Source organism: Triturus cristatus, chromosome 5_1, assembly GCF_964204655.1.
Source record: "Triturus cristatus chromosome 5_1, aTriCri1.1, whole genome shotgun sequence".
Classification (NCBI taxonomy): domain Eukaryota; kingdom Metazoa; phylum Chordata; class Amphibia; order Caudata; family Salamandridae; genus Triturus; species Triturus cristatus.
The window spans coordinates 369,557,458-369,572,231 of NC_140587.1; the positions used below are offsets into that span (position 1 = coordinate 369,557,458).

The following is a 14,774-nucleotide window of genomic DNA, read 5'->3' on the forward strand; positions in this document are numbered from 1 at the left end:
CATAGAGCACATCCGTTTAGATCAACGTGGAGGCAACAGGGAATTACAGTTGTGAAGGCATGAGGCAAGGTGGATCATGCGCTTGCGGGCCGTGGAAGATGGTCTAAATTACGATCATGAGCTTCAATGCTTCTTAGGAGATTAAGATATAGAGATCTGTCAAACCCTCAGGCTGCTATCTCATGAATATGTAATCGTCACTTGTAAACTAAATTGTGTTAATACAATTATGGATAGGAGATGAACAGTTCCGGGGTAGGAATGTGAAACAAATTAAGTAGATCCATCCCTTGGAGGGAATCAGATTATGAGATATTCTTTGACTATAATCTTGCTGTAAATAATGATGACTGTTAGATTTCGGTAATAATATGAAATATTCTATAATTGTCTTTATAATAAGGATGAAGGAATTGGGGTATAGAGTATATAAATGGAATAAGATACCTTTAAAATTGGTTACAGTATATATAAGAAATATTACATGTCATGATAGATTCGGCTCCATTATCTTTGGAAGCGTTTCTACTTGAGGACTGAGCAGATCGAGAATATATGATGTCAAGCGACATGTGAATTAAAATCTCTTTAATTCCGATGACATTAGGATATCCCTTAGAGTGAGAAATATTACTTGTTGACATATATGATCACCTTGGAAAGCATTCCCAGCTTTAGAATGCACCAATCTAGAACTCTAGATGCTAGACGGTCTTTCATTTACCTAGGAAACGTCCCCATTCTAAGATGGCGTCTAAGTGGAACATGATGAAAGAGAAGGGCGTCATTTGTCTCTCGACATGGGACGCAGACCATTAAATGACAAGTATACTGATATTTCTGCTGTGAAATATCTGATTGAACGTTATATCTTATATATAGGGGCAATATACCCTCTGCACGTAAAAACCTAGATCTATACTGATATTTGATAAACACTTTCGCTTTATATCGAAACTCAGAGAATATTCCCAATTCAAAATGGCGCTTACTCAGTACGCCAACGGAGGGAAGACATCGTTGATTTCTAAAGCACCTACTTAATGACAGCATGAACAATGCCATACCGCCGCTGTATCGTTGATGGACTATTGCTGCGACCTGATAGGTATGTACCGAACGTGAATTAGAACATAATAATATTCAGGCTTGAATATTTAAACTCCGTGGGATGGTACTTTATTGCTACTATTATTTATTACCTATAGAACCCCGTACTGCAGGGACAGGAACTTTATTATCACTACTACCGATGCACAGAAATCTATTGTGGCCACAAGTACACTGACCTAACGTTGATAAACGAGGTAAGAGCTTTGGGGAACGCTTGTGCCTCGAGTAATTAGTAGCTACTGAAGCTTCTGAAGATGAAATGGTGTTAGATAAATTGGCATAGCAGTGCACAGTTTACATTTAGTGTATGCTTTACTTCTGCAGGAAGATAAAACGCGACGTGTCTAAAGAACTGGCTCACATGAATATTAATGATACATTTACTACAAAATTGGAGACTTTCGTTGCACAAACTAACTGATCCTGGGAGGTCAATAGCAGATACGGCAATTAATATATTTGCCCTTGAAGGAATAGCAAAGCAGCTTATTGTGATACTTGCCTCATGTGTTTCACAACTTACCCTGGTACTATTCGTTGATTAATTTCAGATCCTTTATCGGCAATTGAAACATAAGGTACTTTATAATCATCGTTGTTTGAAGGTTTACACTGGCACACTATGGTGGTAGGATGGTGTATATAGTTGATTGGACCTATTATTACCACATACTGGAGGTGTTAAATAAATTTCATAACACTAAAAATACTCTGTGGGCCTGATAGCCTGTTCACCTGTAAGTTGGATACTTTGAGACACTAAGGTTTATCTGAATGAAATGGATACAGATATATATCTCTTGAAATATCTATGTTTATTCTATCTTATTGGAGTAGTTGTATACAAACAAGATACTATGTCCGTAAGCATGAGATTTTATAGGGTCTCATTTCTAAATGAATGTAATTTACGTTGATTTGTTATGTTGTACGCTATCTGTATTACAATGGAGGTTGTTTATTGCTTCCAGCCCTGAGGAAGTCGCACGGTTGACTACCTAAGCGACGAAACGCGTTGGGATTGGAAGATTAAAGAATAAAGGAAGATACTAAAAAAGAGAAGGAGCCCCATACTTTTTGTGTTGAATCTTAAAAAACTGTTACTGTGCATTACTATTGAGTGTGTGCATCGACATAATCTGTTTATTGCTTTTCTGTGGGGAATTGGGTGTTTCCCATTGTTTGATGCACCACAACAAGAGATAATAGCTTTTTGAAAAAGTGTGTGATAGTGCAGATGCGCCTGAATTTACTATACACCCCTTCCTCTTATTTGGTTATTGTAATAAGCCATTGATAACAGTTACAGACCTGATAGGTTCACTAGGAAAAGATGTTGTGCCACAGGTCTGATCTGGTCATTATAAAAAGTTATGAAAAATTCATTAAGCCTGACCTGTTTGGGAAAATCAATACATTAAAATCAATAGGCATTTAAGACTGGATTGTTATTTATATGTCCTAAAGGCTACATACAGGTGGGTATTTTATTTCATGTTACATGAAAGGTCACAGATTACCTTTGTATGGAATAGTTTTAATGCTGCTTGCTGCCTCTGACAAATCCTGGTGGATTTGTACTGCTAGAAACTCCTCTTGGTTCGTCTGCCAGGACCTCATAATAAAAAATCATTAAATAATCCATATATCCATCTATACAAATATATATCCACAGAAAAACATAGAGGGCCTGTAGGTCATCTCTGTTCTTCCATTGGTCTATCTGAGCGCAATTTACATTGTGCTTACAGCATGTTTTTTTCTGCTTGTATTCTTTCAATTTATCTTGTATATGTTAAGTTTGCGTGTGTTTTATTGCAGTTGTGTCGGAGGGTGAATGTAGGAATGAGTCGATGGATGAATGCATGCATGAGTGCACAGATAAGTGTATCCAATGCTTGTTAAGATATTTTCCAAGTCCTTGAACTAAATGTATGCTTGCTGCTAAAGACCTCACCAATTTTTTCATGATTGATTTTCTGGAAATGTTATCAGCGCTGTCATTTGCCAAGGTCGGCTACAATTCTCTTGTTGCAGGTGGGTGGAGTTTGACATAAGCATGCCAACCACTCAGTCGTTTGGAATAAAGGGTTCATTTGAACTTAATGTTGGAGTCACCATAGTTATAGTAAATTGCACCTTTTTTTTTTCAATTCATAATTGACATAATCTATAGATGAACATAGGACCCAAACCCCCTCCCTCCCCCCACCCACCCCGCTTGTGTGTCATGAGTGCTATTTCCATCCTGATGATTGTAAATTCAGTTTTTACTTGACGACAAGGCCACATTAGATATAGCACACTTGTCATACCTTAATGTCTCAAATTATTGTGTGGCCTTCTATAGTATTTAGGAAGTTTGTTGCTCCCTCAGAGCATCCCTAGGTGATCTTTAGTAATTCCTGAGCAATATCAATTATTATTTGTAATCTGTTTTTGGGTTTATTGCTCATTTGTATACCAAATTTAGGTCCTGGAGTAAATATATACATCCTAAGAAACGCTGCATCAAACATACTTATAGAAACGCTGTGGTGTTACAAACCTGCCACCCTTAAGTGATTACTTAGTTCAGCAGTGGTGGAAATTGACGATTTGTTTGTGATTGACAGGTGAGCTGAACTACAGTTCCGTCTCTTGCTGTTGTAATGAATGAGCACTCCAGTTGAAAACATGATCATCGCTTCATCTGTAATAAATGTAAAATGTATATAAACCAAAAAGGGCTCGATGTCCATATTGAAGCCATATATTTGTTCTCGACAGCCGTAGCAGAAGTGAAGCTTCGTGATGACCAATACACCCTGGACCACATGCGTGCTTTTGGCATGTACAACTACCTGCACTACGATCCCTGGTACCAAGACAGCGTCTACTTCGTTGACCAGCTCGGGAAAGTACTAAACTTGCACGTCACTCTGGTAAGAAACCATGAAAGAAACGCAGCATCCCCTCCTCGCTTTGCTGTTCAAGGTTAAACGGTAATCGTACTGCAAAAAAACAATAATCTCTGTTTTGTTTGAGTAAAAGGTTAGTGTTGGGGGCTCCAGGAAGGGATCAGCTGCCTGGGGGTTCAGCAGAGTTTACGCAGATCAGCAGCGCGTAGACTGACTCCCAGCTTGATCTCAGCCGAGACAACATTGAAAGCTCTCTTCTGCTGCTCCTGGTGTTTCCAGAACATGAACCCATGTTCAGGCAGGTCTGTGCTCAAAGCGCTGTTAACACAGTCGGTGTGGCGCTCCAGCTTATATTTCCAAGTCCTGACAAGGTGACATCAGCCATGAGATTTCTGAAAGCTCAGCAATGCAAGCAAAAAGGTCAAAGCAGAGCGGGTTTCTGGGAGGAGCCCCCTAAGCCCTCTTCCCAGCATCCATTGATGGCCATTGCCTGTGCTGTTCATCAAACCAGGTCAGCCCAGTACCCCCAAGGAAGCAGGGCCCAAAATCATAGACCACTTGAATACTGCTAACCCATCACCCCACAGCTCTGTGCTACACCACAGACTGTCAACTTTGTTCTCAATTTAAATCGTGTTACAACTAATCTCCCTAAAAACAGTTCGGACGCCTCAGACCGTCTGCCACTGAATTGAGCAATCTTCCACACAGTCTCATGTGCAACGCTGTCGGATGCTCGATAACACTCCATTATGTGTCTTCAATCCAGCTGTACTCTCATTTTCATTGTCCATTTGTTCAGATTACAGCATCAACTATCTTTTCAAAATATTACGAAATCTTTTTATAATTTCATACCTCACCACTTCATACTCAAACAGTCCTACCCCCATGGGTAACTTCTGCCTATTAGGTACGCATGTGAGTACAACATCTGCAAGTGCTCACTTCAGAGAGTTATTTAGCCTAGTCCCTGAGCATGGATGCTATCTTCATCACAGAATCCTGGTTAAATGAACATTCAAGCTCTATCCTTGACTAACCTTGGGTGTAGTTTGCGCAGTAGCACTACGCGAAGTACACTTTGAACTACGCTCAGATACGCAAACTGCGTAGTGTGTGTATCTGTTGGCACTGTGTACTTGTCTGCTTTGTGCAATAATTGAATAAAGCATCTTGAACAGTGCAAGTTATGATAAAATAAGTTTCTCTGTCTTTATGTGCTAAAATGCATATAGTCATTTCACAAAAGTGAAAATGATAATTTAGCAAGCAGTGAGAGAGGTGATGATTTTGGGATCCTCCCTAACCTAGGGAGAGAACCAAACAGATGCCTTGAAAACAAAAAGCACATCTTGTTGAACGATTCAATGGTGGTCCCATCCTCTTAGGACCACCCCAAGCACAGTTATTTATTGGCAAAAATACAATCCCATCCAAAGGTCCTGCAAAGCATTATGGGAGATTTGCAGTGGGCAGTGAATATTATAGTGTTCAATATCAAAATAATCAAATGCAAAAGCTTCATGAAAGGGTTTCAATGCTTTTGCATTTGACTCTTGAGGGACATCTAGTAACGACAAGTTGAACTGCAGCTCTTTGTAGAATTATTTTAATATTGGACACTATAATATTCACTGCCCACTGCTAATCTCGTCCCATAATACTTTGCAGGGCCTTTGGTTGGGATTGTATTTTTGCCCATAACTGTACTTGGGGTGGTCCTAGGAGGAAGGGACCACCACTGAATCGTTCACCAGCATGATATGCTCTTTGTGTTCAAGGCATCTGCTTGGTCCTCCCCCTAGGTTAGAGGGGACGCCCAAATCATCACCCTTCTCATTGCTTAATACTACTATGTAAAAATTCACTTTTGTGAATTGGTTATATGCTTTTTAGCATGTAAAATTGCTTAATCAAAGCATTTGTGGGTGTTGTTGGTTTTGCTGCTACGCTACGTTTTTAAGCACAGTTTCTGCACTGTGACGTGCATTTTTTTTACTAACTTTGCATGCTCCGTGAGTGTAGCGTAGTACTGCGCACAGGGTTATTCTTGACACACTCGTCTCACACAACTACAATGTTAAGGGCTGACAGGCAACATAACATGACATATTTGAATGCTTTAATCAGCCCTCACTCTCTCACCCACATCCTTGCTGTATATACAAACAATCTCTCATGGACCCAAGAACAATACTGCATTTGTTAAGCAGGTATTGTAAAACCTAATCGATGGCCACATGCTCTCCAAAAACCTTTCTTCGTAATTTTAATGTCGACTCTGGGGCATTTAACTGTTTTAAAAATTAGCTTTATAATATTCAGAAGAAAGTCTTTCTGCCACCCACTCAAAAATCAGAGCTCCTGACATCATACTTTACAAATCTGTCTACCCCTATTACCACAGATTGATCTGATCATCTTGTTGTCTATTTCACAATTTCACTCCATCCAGTTATCACTGCCCCAAACCTCCCTCTGCAAATTGTTTCTAGCCCCCCCAAAATCACTCATCCACAATTCCATACCATGCTATAGCAGATCACACCTGAACATCGCAAGTTTCCAACATCTGAGGATGTGGAACTGAAATCCTCTCAGTAAGTCAGCATTATTATTACTTGTGCATTTGCGCCGGGACACCTCTTCGGAGGTAGCTGTTCGCGCTCTATAAATGGCAGTATTATCATTATTATTTGCCCAACTGGCTCTGCTACAACTCATACAGTTCTCTGTGCAGCCTAGACAGCCATTGGTCTCAGAATTGATTATCCAGGCAAAAAGCATCCATTGGAATACTGACAATAAAGGAAAGGAAAGCAAACTGCCGCAACGTTTGTCCATGCTAAGAAAACTCTAAACAATATGAAGTCTTCATCTCTCCAATATCCTCCCAAATCCAAACTCAAAGAAACAAATATCCTTAATGCCAGACCTCCCCTATTCTGCCACCTTGGAGAACTCTCAACCTTATTACACAACTCCCCAATCTCATGACAGAAAATACTGTCTGGGTCAATTTGAAACCGACAATGCTCCTTCCAGCACCGCCTCCTAAAGACACCACACACACTTGAAAATCCTTCACTTTGATCAGTCCTAATGAGGTTTTTGAGTCCATCAAGAATCTAAACCCCACTAACTACTTCGGTTACCCCAGCCCAGCTGAAATAATGCAGGCTGTTGATCAGTTTTTGAAGACACTGGGTCTGAGCTAATGCACTCTCTATCATGGCATTTTTCCCGTCTAAATATGAAAATGACCAGATCCCACCTTCGTCAAAAAATGTAACCTGGAAGCTACCTTAATTGCGAACTTCCACCCTTTTTCAGTCTTCCATGGCTCAGCAAAGCCACAGGGAAAAGAGTTAGAAACCAAATACATTTATTAATTTTTGAAAAACCTCTTATTTAAAACTACCAATCTGGATTCAGACGTGATTGCAGAAAGGAAAATAAACTATGAAGATTCTAGATGACATGATAATAATAATAATTAAATGAAATAATTCCTATTTGTAAAGCGCAAAACATATCACCCATTGAGGGTTTCAAGGCGCTGGGGGCCATTTGGGAGATTAAGTGACTATTGCCCAGAGTCACAAGATGCTGAGGCGAGCTGCCTCTGGAGCTGGGTATCGGACCGCGAGCCCTGCGCACCGGAGTCGGCTGCTCTGACCGCTGTGCCACACCTCTCCCTCCCATGCTCTTTATAGATGATAAAGATGACTCCTGCTTAATTGTTCTTTTTGACCTATCCGCTACCTTAAACACTGTTGACCACAATAGACTTCTTCAGATACTTGAACACAGTAAGGGATTCTGAGGTAAAGTTCTAAGATGATTTGAATCGTTCCTAACAAATACATTATCCAGTTAGTAAACATTGGGGGACTACTCTTCCTCCACTGTCAACATGTGCTGTAGAGTTCCACACAGCTGAAAAAAACAAAAAATGAAATGCTGTTGGGGCTGAATTCAGACAGTCTTTTACACAGCAGTTAGTCTACTTACTGCCCATTCCAGATTGCAGCAGCAAACAAGTCTTTTCCTCAGTCATGTATCCTATTCCTCATTACCTCAAGGGAGGTCGCCAAGATAGCTAGCCTCTGGTCCAGAGTTTTTTCTACACAGGTGTGCAGCGCATCTTCAATGCCAAAAGTTATCATTCTAATCTGACCTACAGGGCCAGTTTGTAGCCAGGAACATTGGCAGTTGGATCCAAGCCAAGTGGCTGCTCGGGTTCAAATTTGTGTGAAACCCTTGGAGGGAACAAATGATTCTAAAGTATATCACTCCTTTAGGCGTTGTGCAGTTGAATGACAACCACCAATCAGAGGTGCATAGTCATTCTTCTTTTTTTTTGGGGGGGGGGGGGGGAAAGGCCTTCTAAAATGTCCCCTCCATATGTAAATTTGAGACAGACAGCCCTGCAAGCAATCGGGCGGAATTGCTTTTTCAGCAGATTAAGACATATAGACTGCATGGGACGTGCAGACCGTCTCACTCTGTGTAGGTATATAGGAGCAGAATCCCCTTGGCCACAGCCTAAACTGCTTGCAGTGGCTTTGTTCACGAATTTCCATTGACAGTTATGTAAATTCAAACATGACACTCAAACGGTGCTTTATAATGGCTGCACAAGGAAGGATACAGTGAGCAGGAAATGAGCACGTGCAAGGTCTCAGCAGCAAAGACGACTTCTAAAGTAGTGAAGCACTTTCAACCATATGAAGTAGACACCTAGCCTAGAAAGAGCACATGGGGCTACCACATCCCTCATGTAAGCAGGGCCAGCCTATCTCTCTCACTCTCTCCCCTCCCCCCCCCCCCACCCCCCCACACCCCATGGATTTAGACAGGGGCCCCTGTAGTCGGACTCCTCAACGGAGTGCAAGTAAAAAGGGTAAGCAGTCGGAACACCGCACCGCGGTCTGAACCACGGGTGTTCCAACTACGAAAGCTCTACCACGCATGCCTTAACTAAGCATATGCATGGTTAAGGCAGTGCGCGGTCTAGCTGCTGGAAGACTAAATCAGGAAGACGCTGGGTTGAGGTAAGTGGGGCTGTTTTTTAAAACTTCTTTTTAAGGCCTGGGAGTGGGTCGGGGTAGCTTTTAGGGCAGTGGAAGGGGTAGTTGAAGGGACAGTGCAGGGGGTGGGTTGGTGTAGGGTCTGGGAGGGGGTCAGGGTAGTTTTTAGTGCTGGGAGGGGGTTGGGGTAGTTTAAGGGACAGCAGTCGGGGTAGTGTAAGTTAGGGTGCAGGGTTTTAGGAATTAGGGCAGTGGGAGGGGAATGGTTAGTTGGGGTAGGTTTTAGGGTTGGGAGGGGGTTGCGGTAGTATAAGGGACAGCACGGGGGTGGGGGGGTTTGGGAAGGGGTTTAGGCGACATAGTGGCGACCTTAGCTACACATACCCCTGTACCATTTATGCCTGTACCACCACATTTCATGCTAAAGGCATGCGTGGTTAAGACATTCATGGTTGGGCTGTGTTATTGCTTCTATCATATAACCAGTAAAAAGTCCATCATCCCATGGCTATTGACACGTTATTATTGTCATGTGTCATGGTCTGGTCGTGAGCATGATGAGAGGAGCACATAGCCTCAACATCTAAAATCATGCTCCGCATCTGCCATTTGTGCAGGAGTCTCCTGCACAGCAAAATAAATTGACGTTGACCAGAATGATGATGTCAGTCAGTAGTGGTTATGCTGAGGAATCGAACCTACAGTCTACATTCCTATGTTAGGAATATCTTTTCCCTATTCTTCAGTAATTTCCATAACCAATTCTGCTCTGTTTACCAACGGCAGCCATTTCATTATCCAACCATTGGACGGCCGATTTTCTCCATTTTATGTTTTTAGTCCATACAGTGGAGTGAGATCCAGCTAACAATTTGCAGGTCAATTTAATTTGGTACTACTTTAATATTTTATACTAGAACAGCAATGGCATTTTCAATCTTTCATTTCCTTGAGTAGAAGACGCTCATAAAGGAGAAAATAGTCGATTCGTTGTGGATTTTCCGATGTGTTTCAGTGTGAAGTTGTTCCTTTGAATAACTTGTAATCCTTTCAAATATATAGATAAATATTTTATGTCATCGTAAAATCATTAAGTCTGAATTTCATTAATTTGATAATGTCAGTATAGGAAAGTACACTGCTGTTGTGAATTTTTCTTTTGAGATGAATAAATGTAGCCTATGGGGGTGTGGCTGCGGCACGTTGCGTGATGGCTGCCTGCTAAAGGAACTCCGCAGGCCAGGCCTTAACATATGGCAAATTCCATACTGAATTCCTCTTGAAACTCGCTGAAAACGAACACACCGGCTGCTGGAGATATCTGGAGCTGGCGACTGCGGCATTTGAGCCCGAAACCCGCGGTAGAACACCGGAACGAGTGAGGTCAATACACGGTGTGAGTGGAGAGAAGATGGCCACCAGTATTCGCGAAACATCAGCGTGAGCCGAACCTGCCGAGCGGACGAGCGGAGGCTGGGGTGCTGCCCATTGGAGAACTGGCGCTGCACCGTCCTGAGGGCAGCGACAGCGGATGGAGCTGTGCCAGATTGCTCAACGGCCAACGTACATGCTCACTCGCGTCTTTTGAGGCCTGTGGCGTGCTATCGAGATGTGGCCTTCTGAGTGCGGGAGTGCGGAGCAGCAGACCGAGACTGTTGCTGAGGTGGACGTCTCCCACCCCCACCTTCCCCCCCCCCCCCCGAGCCCGGAACACGAGAGGTAGGAGCTGTGGGGTCTGGGTTTCATTGGCGCTGGACCGACTGTCGCGGCACAGCCTAGGTCCCCCTCTGGCACTACTGGTGTGCGGAGGCCGGGGCTGGCGCTGCGTCCCGTTTGGCCTGGGTGGCGTCCCGGAGCCTAACCTGCTCCCCCACCCACTGGGAGGGTTCTTGGCTGAGCCGCATGCATGATAGAGGGTATGAGAGAGGGAGGACTGCGAGCGCTGCCTGGCTCCCCTTTAGTCCATAATGCAGGGGGGTTGCTGTGGCGGTGCGCGTGCCCTCCAGTTTTCCCCCTCCCCTGCAGTGCGAGCCGGCCGAGTTCTCTCAGCGACATCGGTGCGACAAATTGATCCTGCTCTGGGATGGGGTACAAGCCGGAACTAGCGACTGTGACTACCAGAGTGGCTCTGTTGGCACTTTGCAACCACAAACGTGCTGATAAGCGGAGGGGGCTGATTGCTCGACACTTCTGAAGTGCGAGCCAGCACTGTGGTCGCTCCCTTTTGGTCGTGCCAGGACTTTCACTACAGTACTGTGGCCTGTGTCACTAGGGCTGTGCTATCTGATGCTGTGACTGAGCAAATCGAACGCTCTTTCCTGCCTTGGGTGTGTTATTACCTGATTAGATCCCCCGAAGACATAAGGCGGGCTAGGACATATCACAGACGGCGCTGACCTGCGCAACGAGACGCAGTGCACCACGAAGAACTCCTTGAGCTGCCGCACGACCGTGGGCAAAACGGACCCCAAACAGCCCAAGATCCGGTTTGAAAGCAAGCGCCACACACGCACTGTGGATACGCTGATGGAGGCGGGAGACGCCCAGGGCCCGCAGGATGATACGGACGAAGCGGAGGAGGACATGAGATCCATATTGCTAGAGGTGCGCACTGGTCTCAAAACCATAGATAGTAAAATTGACGGCCTTACTTCCAGTCTAGACGCAGTCAAAACCAAGGTGGACAAGCATGAAACCAGACACGACGTGCTGGAAAATAGGATCTCGGACACTGAGGACTCCAATGCTGAAGCAAGGACACAGATCCTCAATATGGAGAAAGTGAACTGTTTGGGCCTGTGTTATCCGCAGTCATGGTGGTTGAGAGGACGCACCGGACTCTTGGACCTCGACCCGCGCCAGGCACACCACCACGCCCGATAATAGCGCGCCTCCTCAACTATGCAGACAGAGACGCTATTCTCCGTGAGGCACGGGTAAAGAGTCTCATTACTCATCAGGGTAACAATCTGCCCTTCTACCCCGGCTATACTCCAACAGTGCAGGCAGCACGCAGAGAGTTTATGCCGGTAAAGAGAATTCTACAATCTGCTTCCGTCCCCTATGCAATGCTGTACCCTGCTAAACTCAAAATCACTCCGGAAGGCCAGGCTCGTTTCTTCACAAAACATATCTGTCCTCGTAAACCGGCTAACGCCGCTTCAAAGAGCTCAATGACGTCACCATCTCTCAGTGATACTGATTAATACTTGACTAAATTGCTGCACATTATTGATGTTGCATCATGACACTGCAAATATGCACATAACTGCTGGCGGCCCTAAGGAAAAGTCCCGGTTATGCCCGCGGCGCCATGCTGTTGGTATAATATAACTAGTGTTGATTTTCATTTGTTATGGATGGTTTTTCCAGCACACTTCCTTTTGCAGGGCTTGTAGAGTTGGGAGTTTCCATTGATATGGTGGCTTGGACACCCTACCGGCTGGTAGGCATATGCCGTCGTCCACCCCCACCCCTCCCAAAGGGTGATCCCCTAGTTGCGTGTAGTTTTTATAGTAATTGGGATAGTTATTGGAATGGGGTGGGGCTTGTATTCTCGACCTTATTGGGAGGTTGTAGTGGGAGGGGTGTGGGAAGGGGAGTTTCATGCGTCTGACGCCACCCACTGTAAACATAAGGTATAGGTAAGATAGAGTATTGTGATTGCATCGACACCACGACTGAGAGCTGGGTTTTTGGTTCAGTGTATCATGAGGGCTATATTAGCCAGTTGATTGATTCAGAGGTAGATCATTACGCCAGAGGTGCCAATGGATGAGGACTATAGATTGCTCACTTGGAATATCAGGGGGCTAAACTCTCCAAAGAAAATCAGACATGTATTTGCATATCTTAATCGCCATGGAGCCCAGATCGTTTTCCTACAAGAAACACACCTTACAAAGGTCTTAGAATCAAAGATAGCGCTCAAATGGGCGGAGTTCAGTCTGGCTTCATCATACTCATCTTATGCCAGGGGGGGTTATCATACTGATCAAAAAGGGCATCCTGTTTACGCCACACAAGACTCACATAGATGATGAAGGCCGATGCGCAATGGTCCAGGGTAAATTAGGAACTTCATTAATCACACTTGTGAACATGTACGGTCCCATAGCAGACGAGCCAGAAGTGTTTCAACGAATGTATAGTATTCTGCGACCGTGGCCTGAGACAGCCGTAGTCTGGGGGTTGGGAAATCTTAATACTTATCTGGATCCTGCTCTAGATAAATCTAACCCACAAAGTACCCAAACACCCAGAGTAGACTGGAGTATCAACCAAGTTAGGCTGGAATTCGGACTGGTAGATGTCTGGAGATTGCGCACCCCTACAGCAAAAGAGGGACCACATGCCACACCAGCGCATAGCAGTTGGTCTAGGCTGGATTACTGGCTCCTTAGTGAGAGCGTAGCGTAGCGGAGTGGGTGACCGATGTCGTCAACAACCCACGTACGCTCTCTGACCACAATCCAGCAAAACTATTTTTGCATATCCCTACCTCGACACATCGCCCATTCACGCGGCGTTTCCGCTCGGAGGCGCTACTTGACCCTCTGTATAATGACGCAGTCCGCACAGCAATTGAAAATTATTTTCTGGAGAATAAGGGCACTGTGGACAGCGCTAGCACTTTTTGGGAGGCGTTTTAAGGTGACAATTCGGGGAGTTTGTATAAGCCATCAGCGGGTATCCTTCAGGATCGCAGAACACAACTCGCAAAAATAGAGTCCACACTTCAAACCCTATAGAGGGCCTACACGGATAACGATACCCCAGACACAATATCACGTATCCACACACTAGTTCAGGAGCATGACGAGGCCGCGGAATCAGAAATTCGTTACACTTCACGCCGTCATGTAGCCCGGAAATATGGAGAGAGGGGCAGACCGAGCCGTAATCTTGCTGAGAAAATCAGGACACGTGAAGATAGTCATAACATGGATAAAATGACGGACTCTCAGGGAAGGGAACACTGCGCCCCGCTAGACATAGTGGAGCAGTTCAGGGACTACTGTGCCAATATGTATACCTCTCGCGGGGCAGCCCCCGACTTTGAAATTGAAGAGTACCTAGAGGACATTGCCTGTGCATGGCTATCGAATGGGCATAGGGAGTACTTGAATCAACCCATAGATGAGACGGATATAAAGGCTGCGATCCATGCCTTACCTAATGCAAAAGCACTGGGACCTGACGGTCTAACCGCAGAATTTTACAAAGCCTATGCGGACCTCATCACCCCATTTCTATTAGAGATGTATGCTGAGGCACACGAGGCTGGCGTTCTACCTCTGTCCCTTAGACAGGCACTCATAATTGCTCTTCTGAACAAGCATTGAAAATGCAATAGGTCTTGCCTTTAAGTTAAAGCCATTTGCCTTGCTAATGGTATTGTATAGCAAAGCAAATGGCTTTAACTTGATAAAAGGCGAGACCTATTGCATTTTCAAAGCTTGTTATTACAAGAGGGTGCTTCATAGGACACTAAGATGCCATGCCTCAGGGACAAACACTCTTGTCACCCCAATGTCTCGGAAGGAAAATGCATCTTGCGGAAGAGGGTCATCGTGAGCAGGGGAGGGAGGGAAAGCGAAAGCACGCCACCATGCACGTGTAGGGACAAAAAAATGCACACGTGTGTGCACATCCCTACGCTAATGAACGTAAACAAAGATGGCCTCGGGCTGTCCACATGCGTGTGCATTTTTTTGTCCCTACG

General features: G+C 44.5%; 1 protein-coding gene across 1 annotated transcript in view; it reads left to right on the forward strand.

The window, feature by feature from the left end:
• NUDCD1 (NudC domain containing 1) overlaps positions 1 to 14,774 on the forward strand; it is a 489,494-nt gene that overhangs the window by 70,776 nt on the left and 403,944 nt on the right. The window contains exon 2 of the mRNA XM_085605088.1: positions 3,883 to 4,037. Coding sequence (XP_085461214.1) covers positions 3,883 to 4,037 — 155 coding nt within the window. The remainder of the gene's footprint in view (positions 1 to 3,882; positions 4,038 to 14,774) is intronic.